The 10,709-nt window shown below is 47.8% G+C and overlaps 1 protein-coding gene across 2 annotated transcripts in view; it reads right to left on the bottom strand.

Moving 5' to 3' along the window:
• Positions 1 to 4,751: 4,751 nt before the first annotated feature.
• Rasgef1c (RasGEF domain family member 1C) overlaps positions 4,752 to 10,709 on the bottom strand; it is a 75,086-nt gene continuing 69,128 nt past the window's right edge. The window contains exons 12-14 of one of the 2 annotated variants that reach the window (XM_021177346.1): positions 10,017 to 10,140; positions 7,227 to 7,299; positions 4,752 to 6,258 (exon numbers count right to left, since the gene is read on the bottom strand). In XM_021177346.1, coding sequence (XP_021033005.1) covers positions 6,234 to 6,258; positions 7,227 to 7,299; positions 10,017 to 10,140 — 222 coding nt within the window. In that variant the 3' untranslated portion in view covers positions 4,752 to 6,233. The remainder of the gene's footprint in view (positions 6,259 to 7,226; positions 7,300 to 10,016; positions 10,141 to 10,709) is intronic. The other variant, XM_021177347.2, reaches the window with a different exon arrangement.

The raw sequence follows: 10,709 nt of genomic DNA, 5'->3' as shown, positions 1-10,709 counted from the left end.
TCCTAAAGATCTCACAACCCCCACAACATCTCACCAACAGGGAACCATGTGAGTCTACAGGGGATATTTCCTACAAGCCACAATATCCTCCCAGAGGCCCAAAGGCTTGGCTGCCAGCCTGTAGTGTTCTTGGAGGTGGCAGAACCTCTAGGAGGTAGGGCCAACTTGGAAGGAACTTATGCCTGTGAGTTTTTGCATATTGCGTGCTTTTGCTGCGACCCTGTCTTTTTACAGGAGCCAAGGAGCCATATCTGAATCTCGGAGGCAAACCAAAGTAAGGCTTCACTCCTGATGGCTGGTTTAGTTCAGGCATGTTGTCACAGTGACAGACAGCCGAGGAGCACACCCTCACACTGTCACACGTTTGACCAGAGGCCACTCCCCAACTCCAGCATCTTCCAGCCTGTCTCTCTGGCCATACAGCCTCTAATATGATTATATCACAGCCATCCATATTATTGGAGTCCTCCTGTAGATGGTAAGTCGCTTTTATCTTGCTTCATTTGAAACCTTTCTTTTTCTGTTTAGTACTTTTGCTACAGTGTGTATGTGCACGCACGCACACACACATGAATGTGCATGTGTGTTCCTGTATGTATCTGTATGTGCTCTGTGTGTTCTCTCTCTCTCTCTCTCTCTCTCTCTTTCCCCCCTCTATGTGTATGTATGCATGTGTCCCTGTGTGATCTGTTCTCTCTCTGTCTTCTGTGTGTGTCTGTCTGTCTATCTGTCTGCCTGTGTTGTGTCTTATGCCTTTTGGGTCTATCCTGGGTGGAGTTTGTTGAATCTTTTAGACATGTGCATCGATGTTGTCAGTTTCAGGCTATTATTTCATCTATGATATAATTTTCCTGCTATTTGCTATCCCTTTCTGCTATTCCCATTATGTTTATCCCAGTGAAGTGAAGAATGGTGTCACATGTTGTTATGAGAGTCTGTTCATTATTCTTGATTTTTTCCCCCTGTTTCTCAAATAGTATGCTCGGTACCCTTCTATTTTTCCAACTCCAGGATTTCTGATTCTTTCTCTCACCAATTCAGCTCTGCTATAAAGTAACCATCCAATCTCCAGTAACATTTGTTTTAATTTAAAATTTTAGTTTATGTGTATGGGTGTTTTTACCTGTGTACCACCTAAATGCAGTGAGAAGCCAGAAGAGGGCATCTGATTTCCTGAAACTAGAATTAAACTCAGTTGTTAGCCACCATGGGAGTAGTGGGAATCAAACCAGGGTCCTCTGGAAAATCAGCAAGTTAAGTGCTCTTACCCTCCGAGCCATGTCTCCAGCCCACCTCCAACAACATTTAAAGAAATCTCCTTTAGGCCGGGCATGGTGGTGCACACCTTTAATCCCAGCACTTGGGAGGCAGAGACAGGCAGATTTCTGAGTTCAAGGACAGCCTGGTCTACAGAGTGAGTTCCAGGACAACCAGGGCTACACAGAGAAACCCTGTCTCGGAAAAACCAAAACCGAAACCAAAACCAAACCAAACCAAACAAAAAAGAAATCTTTATTGCTACCAGACTTTCCGTTATTTCTCAAGTATGATCTCCAGTGGCTATTTCAACATATACATGACAGCTGGCACCTTCCTCTCAGTGGTTTCTGTTGCTTTCTCCACCCCACCCCACCCCACCCCACCCATACATGTCATGGGATTTCTGTTCTGTTTTATTTTGAACTCATGTCTTTTAACTTTAACTTGGGCACTGGGCATTTAGAGTATGGCCCTGGGCATGTATGTGGTCAGTCTGAAAGGACAATGGCTTGCCCAGTGAGCCCTGTGACTGTCTCCCATCCCTCCATTAGCTGTCTGCCTTTGCTGGTATCGCATCTAGCTGCTACACTCCAGCTCACTGAAGTCTAACAGGTCTAGTGTTCACAACAATGTCCGGGGGCGTGGATTGCTGCAAAGGCTGACAGCTGAAGTGCAGGCTCTGTCCCAGGGGCAGGCTGTTCTGATCCCAGGAGGGCTCCCTGTGGCTTACATTGTTTTTCAGTGATTTGCTTTGGTAAGCTGTTTGCCTTACAGCTTAGCTTATTGGGATTTTGTAGCTGTGGCCTTCTATTAATTTCTTGCTACTGAGATCTTTAGTGGTTTTGAAATTATCCTTAGGTTTGAAGTAGTCTTTGAAGAGTTTAAGAGACGTCTGTCTTACAGCTTGCCCATGGTCCCCTTTCTCAGGGTGACACCCTTGCTTTTTGCGTTGAGTACTAGATGGGACATCTTTCTGTCTCTTTCCTTCCTTCCTTCCTTCCTTCCTTCCTTCCTTCCTTCCTTCCTTCCTTCCTTCCTTCCTCCCTCCCTCCCTCCCTCCCTCCCTCCCTCTCTTCCTTCCTTTCTCCACAGCAAGGTATTTCCACCACATGGGTGAGCTACTGTGAGTGTGAGCAGGGCCCCTGACACTCCCAGAGGAAGCAGCGAGGACCATCTCCTCTCTGTGCATGGGGCTGTGTGCAGGAAGGGCTCCTTACCTCTCTGCTGTGCTCAGTCGAGGCTGCACCTTAGTGACACAGAGCTGGACCCCCAGTGGGAGAGCCTGGCAGCCTCTCTTCTTTGTAGGGCTGAATCCTGTCGGGCCTGTGTGTTCTTGGCTGTGCCCTTTGGAGTTGACTTGTATTGTTCCTCGTGAGAGGAAGTGGTCACGGTTCAAATGTCACAAGACTCATAGTTTACACAGTTTTAGTAAATTTTCTTGTCTCTTTTGTTTTGATGTGTGTGTGTGTGTGTGTGAGCGTGGTGTATGCATGTGGATGCATATGTGTGTTTGGGTGTACTTGTACATGAGAATGGAGTGCAGATGTCAACATTTGATGTCTTCTGTTAGTCTCTGCTTTGTTCATATTTGTTTGTTTGTCTATTTATATATTTTGGTTTTTAGAGACAGGGTTTTTTATTTGTTTGTTCATTTTGACTTTCTGAGACAGGGTTTTTCTGTGTAGCCCTGGATATCCTGGCACCCACTCTGTAGATCTGGCTGGACTCGAACTCAGAGCTCATCTGCCTCTGCCTCCCCAGTGCTGGAATTAAAGATGAACACTACCACTGCCTGGTTTCCATTTCCTTTTTTTTTTTTTTTTTTTTGAGACAGGGTGTTTCGGTGTTTCACTGAATCTGGAGTTCATCATTTTGGCTAAACTGTCTGGCCAGTGGGCTCCTGGGACCTGACCGTCTCTTTTCCTCTGGTGCTGGTGTGCACAGATATGTGCTGCTATGCCTGGCTTTTTACATGGGTGCTGATGTGAACTCAGGTCCTCGTGCTTGGCCAGCAAATACTTTATACACGGATCCATCTCCAAACCGCAGACTTCCCTGAGTAAACTTTCTTGAGTTGCTCCATGATGTAAGATAATTTCTAGAGGATTTAGAAGAAGTCATTTTCACCACATATGTTATTTCACTCTGAACCTTATCCACAGAGCTTTTTCTAACAGCATGTGGCTCTGGGCAAGACCACAGGCTCTTTGTTCTGCGCATCGAAGTGGGAACCCTCATTTCAAATTATTAGAATGCTTTTGAAGTGCTGTGGGCTGAACTCAGGACTTTGAACATTGTAGGTAAGTCATTTACCACTGAGATCCATACCCCAGCCCCAAGGGACTGGAGGGAGAAAGGGTTTTTTTGTTTGTTTGTTTGTTTTTTTGAGATATGGTCTTGCTATGTATGTAGCCCAGGCTGGCCTTGGACTGTTGATCCTTGTGCCTAACCAACCGAGTGTTAGGGTCACAGGCCCACAACCCCATCTGGCTTAGAGATTCAGTTCTTGTCCAAGTATTATTTATAATAACTCAGAGCGTGTTGCAAAGCTTGTCACAAAAGCCTCTACTTCCTGTCTCCCGGCTTTCTCCCTTATCTCTACTCCACAGAGGCCTTCTGCAGTTACAGGAGCGCCTCTCCTGCCAGCCTACTCTTTACTGAGGCTTCTCCTGGTGCCCTGTTGTTTCCCTTGCCCCACCCCCAGCTCCTCTCTTGCTGCCAGCCCACTCTCTCTCCAAGGCTTCATTTTCTTGTGTTGGAGTGTTGAGCCTTCTCATTGGCTTGGTGGCACGTACCTTGCTGTAGGAACATAATGCTGGTGGAGCTTAGGGGACTCCTGAGCCATGCTGGTGGGGTATGGCTAGCCACAGCCACCGTTGGGGGTCATGGGAATTTCTTCTTATCAGGGCCCAAAGCACCCTTAGTGCAGCTGTGGAGGCTGGGCCCCATGACAGCCGAGTTTAGATTCTTATTTAGGAATGCTGGTCTGGTTCCAATCTTTTCTCTCTCAAACAGCTCTGCAGCAAAAGTCTGTGAGCCTAGTGGCCAGATGACTCACTCACTAGAGGTGGCAGCCACAGACAGCAAACATTTGTAATTTTGGTGGCATCTCTCCACTGTGGTTTGGCTACTGTGTTACCACCCAGAGCTCCGTGGGTTAGAGGCTTGGTACCTGGATGTTGGCACTGCAGAGTGTAAAGCTACCTTTTTGTTTTGTGTTTTGTTGTTTTTCAAGACGGGGGTTTCTCTGTGTAGCCCTGGCTGTCCTGGAACTTGCTCTGTAGATCAGGCTGGCCTCGAACTCACAGAGATCTGCCTACTTCTGCCTCCTGAGTGCCTGGGTTAAAGGTGTGTGCCACCCCCCACCCCCCAGCAAGGCCATGAGCTTTAAGAGGAACATCCTAATTCGGTCTCTGTGGGAGTCAAGGGTACGACTCTCTCTGTGAGGCCTCTTGGTGATTTTGGGGAGGAACTCTCTCGGGCACTGTGTAGAGTTGGCAATCCTTTACTCTCGGAATCCTCCATCATTGCAACCTGCCCCGCATGTCACAGCAAGACACTTCCCAGAGCTGAGTCAATTCAGGTGCCGTGTCCCTGGCCTTCTGGACCTGTGACCCAACCAGACCTCCTCATTGAGTTAGCTTCTTCAAGTATTTTGTCAAATGGTTAAGCAGTGACTGACACCCTGTCAAAGCCACATCTTTGGAATGTGTCAATGTACACTATAAACAGTGACACTTGGGCAGAGTTCACGGAAGGCTAGATGCAGACAAGTCAGCGGGTGCAACAAAGGCCCAAGGGCTGATGCATGCCCCAACTCCAGGGGACCTGGGCAGGGGGTGGGGGAGGAGTTGCAGGAGGCAGAGAAGACCATCTTGGCCGCATGCTGGCAGAACCCTTTCAGAATTCTAAGGATTCCCCACAGGCCCCTGAAGTTGTCTGTGTGGTCAGGAGACAGGGACAGAAACAGGGTCTCATTTGAGCTCCATAACTGGTCACTGGCTAGCTAGCGAGCTCCAGGGAGCTGTGCGTTTCTGCCCACCCAACACCAGGTCTACAGATTTGCTCCAACACCTGGCTTTTACACAGGTGCTGGGGACCCAACCTCAAGTCCTCATGTTGGTACTTCATCGAGAGAGAGCCATCTTCCAGCTTCACCTCCTGTTCCGAAAGTATATTACTACATTCCCGGGGACAATCTGGGAACCCCGCACCCTGCTCTGTTGAAGTTCATCTTGGGCCTAAGGATCAGACATATGGAGACGCATGTGCAGGACGGGCGTACAAACATGTGTTTACTCCGACTCTAAAGTTTACAAGGGAGCTAGGCAGCAGGTCGTAATATACACATTGCCGACTCCATGACTCTGGCTTGTTTCAGTGACTTGTTTCACAGCTGTCGCCAGAGGGCTATCCTGATACCAGCAGGATGCAGAAGGAGATGGTGACTGCAGAAACAAGTCCTCTGGGAAGGACAGGACTGGGGCCCCTCAGCAGAATGCCAGGGGCTAGCATGGGCTCTGGGCTGGTGCAGGGACACCTCATATTGCACCACGATGCCTGCTGCAGTTACAGAGGCTCTCAAGCCACCTGGTGACAGACAGTGGTGTTACTCTCCATAGCACACGGCACTCAACAAGATCACGTGATTGCAGTCACCCAGCCTTCCGGGTAGTGCTGTGTCCCTGTCCAGAATGGACAGATTGACTATGTGACCCACTTGGTCATAAAGGCAATGTTTGCCCAAGGCATGTCACCCATGCTTTTGGAGGCCCTGCCAAGTCAGCCAGGGCTGAGGTCCCAAGAAAGGTTTCCTGAGCCCACATGGCCTTTGTGGCAGGTACCAGGCCACAGCATCTGGTTTGCAAAGTAATGAGGCTTTGCGTCAACCTCCACCTGTTGGGCTGTCTGTGACAGGGTTGGGACTGCCTGTGTCAGCTCCGTTGTTTTCTCTTCCTCTGTGTCAGGGCTTCTCATGTCTTCCCCAGAATAGAAGATCTGCAGATTTAAACACATAGGAGAGTAAGGTGAGACCCTCCCTGTGGCCAAGATGCTTCACCAGAGGCCACCTTCTCAGCATGAGAGAGGTGGCAAATGCTTTCAGCTTAGCTCTCTAAGCTCACTGCTTGCTTTGGGCTTCCATCTGGCTGTGTTAGCATGCTGAACAAACAGGAGGTAGTGTGTGCAGTGTGTGTGCAGTGTGTGTGTGTGTGTGCAGTGTGTGTGTGCATGTGTATGCAGTGTGTGTGTGTGTGTGTGCTGGTGTGTGTGCAGTGTGTGTGCAGTGTGTGTGTGTGTGTGCAGTGTGTGTGTGCATGTGTATGCAGTGTGTGTGTGTGTGCTGGTGTGTGTGCAGTGTGTGTGTGCATGTGTGTGCAATGTGTGTGCGTGCATGCCCGTGTATGTGCTTGTGTGTGTGTGTAGTGTGCCTGTGTGTGTGCATGTGTGTGTAGTGTGCCTGTGTATGTGTGTGTGTATGCATGTGCATATCTGTTATTTTTGGCATAAAAATACAGACTAGAGCCAGGCAATGGTGATACATGCCTTTTAATCCCAGTACTCAGAAGGCAAAGGCAGGTGAATCTTGGCCAACCTGGTCCACAGAGTGAGTTCCACAATGGCCAGGGCCACATAGGGAAACCCTGTCTTGAAAAACCAAAACCAACCAACCAAATAAACAAAGTCAGTCAGTCAGTCAGTCAGTCAGTCAGTCTGGGCCCTGGGATATGCATCCTGACCATCCCACAGAGATGCAACCAGGCACTAGGGGTCATCGGCTCAATCTCCTTCCAATACTTGGGTTCTGCCCTGATCCCTCTGGTCCCCGGCCTGTTCCTCTTCCCTCCTCACAGGGAGGAGCCTAACAAGCCAATACCTTCCAAGCCCCTCACCTCCTCCCGGCCTCAAGCAGCCCAGTTGTCCCCCTCCAGCCATCTTGCACGCCCCTTCCTGGATCACAGACCCACCTTAGAGATTTCCACCTCTCCTTTTCTGTCTGGCTCTCTGGGCTCTCACTTTCATAGGAAGCCAAATACAGACCTGAACCAAAACGAAAATGAAATTATGCACTGACGGTGGGTGACCACAACTCCTTCTTTACCCAGAACTTGACCTTTCGTTTGTGAATTAAACGTCTCATTTGGAGGTCACGATCCACAGGCCATTTTAAAAAATAACACGCAGAGATCCCATGGCTCCTGTACCCAGTTTCCCCCAGCAGTGCCCATGTGCAAAACACGTCCTTCACTCACGATGGTTTAATGTTCAGGTTTTCTCCTCATGATGCTGTAAAGTGACACATTTAGAAGATAACACAGTCTGAAATTTGAATTTGGAGTTTTCCCTTGGTTAGCATAAGAAGTGCACTCCTCTCTGTGGGCTGCAGCCACTTTCTATCAGCCATGGGACTCCAATATATACAGTGTATCATATTTAATAAACAACATGGGCTATTCCATATGTAGTGATATAATGTGTTATGTTAGACCAGGCATGGTGGCTCAACTTTAATCCCAGCACTTGGGAGACAGGGGCAGTCGGATCTCTGTGAGTTCAAGGCCAACCTGGTCTACAGAGAAAGTTGCATGGCATTTGGGGGTACATAGTGAGACCCTGTCTCAAACAAAACAAAACAAAGCTCAAAAAGGAAAAGCTGCCTTTGTGTTAGATGACTGTGCTCTACTGGACCGTGAACATTCTAAGCACATGAGCAGCAGGCTGGACCAAGCTGTGACAATCTGTAGGCTAGGGTACTAGAGCTGTGTTTTTGACTAATGGTATTTCCAACGTAGGATGGGTTTACAGGGATGCAATTCCATCATGAATTGAAGTACCCTGGTACAGTTCATAATTAAGACAATGACATGGGCGGAGTTTAGGCACAGGACATTTCCATAAGGACCAGAGCATCCATGGCAAAAGTGCCTGTTTAGAGTCACAGCCACTTCCTTCATTGCCCCATGGTTTTCCTTTACCCTCCTCACCCCTATACTCCCCTCCCTCTTTTCTTTCTGTGATGTTGGGGATTGAACCCAGGGCAACATTTTACCATCACGCTACATCCCAGCTGCTCTCCCTTTTCTTCTGACAATCACTAATCTGTTCCCCATTCTTTCTTGTTTGTTTGTTTGTTTGTTGTTTGTTTTTCAAGACAGGGTTTCTCTGTGTAGCCCTGGCTGTCCTAGAACTCACTCTGTAGACCAGGCTGGCTTCAAACTCAGAAATCTGCCTGCCTTTGCCTACCTTTGCTGGGATTAAAGGCGTGCGCCACTATGCCTGGCCTCCATTTCTTTCTTTAGTAATTTGAAGAAAATTATAGTCATATATATATATATATATATATATATATATATACACACACACACACACACATATATATATATACATATACATGTATATGTATATGTATATGTATATGTATATGTATATGTATATGTATGGATAGACTGGAGACTCATCCGTAGGTGGCATGTAGGGGCATATCACAGTTCATTTAACCATTCACCCACTGACAGACACTGGGGTTGTTTTCAGTTTGAGGTGGTTACAAAGGAAACTTACGGATACTTGACTGTTGTTTGTTTGTGTCTCAGTGAGCATGGATATCATTTATCTAAAATAAGTCAATGCCCAGGAGTGCAATTTCTTGGTTATATAATGTTAATGGTTCTTAGTTTTATAAGAAGCTCTTGGTCCATTGGGCACTCTGACTATAATCCCAACACTGGGGGACCCGAGTGTGAGTTTGGAGTTAGTCCAGGCTATGTAAGTTCTAGGCTAACCTGAGCTACATAGTGAGGTTCTACTTCAACAAACAAAAGAAAACAATTATCTAGGCAACCACAAAGAGCGAAGCAAGCAAACCCCAAACCAAGACCTCTTTGTCATCACAGAAGCTTCCTGGGTTATGGTCCAATAAAGCCCTGCAAAGTGAAACTGTTGCAGCTAAGTCAGTGTGTTTTACAAGCTAGACCTGGTGTTCCAAGCCTGTAATTTCAGCTGCTTTGGGGGCTGATGGAGAAGGACCACAAGGTCAGGTTTGCTTGGGCTACAAAATGAGTTCAAAGTCATCCTGGGCAACTTAGTGAGACCCTGCTTCGAATTCAAAAATAAAGAAGAGGGCTGGGGATATAGCTCAGTGTTACAACACTTGCCCAGTGGGGCATGAGGCCGTGGGTTCCACAGTTTCCAGAAATCAATGTCTCGTGCCAGTGCAGATCACACCCACCACACATGCACCATCTGTGGAAAACCCGTACCCAAGCCGGCACTCAGGTCTCCTCGTGTGAACCCTAGTGCTCACCCCCGCTAAGTTTTTATTAATGAGGAAACCAGAGGGCGTTGGTGCTGAAGCGGAGCTATGCCCTACTCTACTTCTCTCCCATATTGTTTAGGACTCTGACACTGTGGAAAGACAACCATCCTCTCTTATTCTTGTAACACAGCATGCTCATGGCAGATGGACAGGCTGCTCATGTTTAGAATGGCCAACAATAATCAAACCATGTTCAGGGACGAATTGAACTCAGGGGTCCTTGAGGTGCTAGCTAGCCTGCAAGCTGTTGAGTTGGTCTTGTACTCCTTAGGAGTGTGCAACTGGGTGCTTCTCAGATAAGGGAATATATACCTTCTCTATTCCACGCTGGGCCCAGCAAGTATGTGTGAGATGTACTCCAGCCCTGGTGTCCCTGCATAGTGACTAAGAGACCATGGGACAGTCCTATTGCCTGGGTGTCGAGGCCATGGGCCCACCTTACCGTCTTCGCTGAAGATGGGGGCAGTGTACAGGTAATGGGTAATACTCGGATCTTGCTCGAAAGGACATTCCACTTGTTTCCAAGTTATGAATTCTCCAACCTGCTTGGCCAGTTCCAGAAATTTCTGTCAGGTTTACAGAGACACAAAAAGGAGCAAAGTGAGCAAGATTCCTTGGGTCATCGCTCTTCTTGCAGATCTGAGAAGGAACATGGGACCATAGGTGGTAGCAGAACCTAGGAAGGATGCTGAGTGTGCTGTGAGAATCTTGCCAATTATCCCTTTTAGAATCTGGGACACCTGTCACACCTCAGGCTCCCAGCATCCTCATCAAGGGGTGGCAGCCATTGGCCCACAGCTTTTTGAGACAGTGTCTCACCACGTAGCCAGGGCTGGCCTGGAAGTACCTGTGTACATCACGTTAGCTTCGAACTCACAGAGATCCTCATGCCTCTGACTCCAAAATGCTTGAACAAAAGGTGTGTGCCGCCATACCTGGCTGCCCCCAGCCTTTGTCTAAATGTAGCAAGAATGCACATAGCTTTATTTGAATTTATTTTTGTGTTTTTCTTTGGGAAAAAGTGACACAGGCTGGTTGACTTATAGGGTGATGTAAATGCAGTTCAGTAAATCTATTTAGATAAAATTGCCCGGTGTGGTGGCGCACGCCTTTAATCCCAGCACTTGGGAGGCAG

This window comes from Mus caroli, chromosome 11 (genome assembly GCF_900094665.2).
Source record: "Mus caroli chromosome 11, CAROLI_EIJ_v1.1, whole genome shotgun sequence".
Classification (NCBI taxonomy): Eukaryota; Metazoa; Chordata; class Mammalia; order Rodentia; family Muridae; genus Mus; species Mus caroli.
This window is presented reverse-complemented; position numbering and strand designations above follow the sequence as displayed.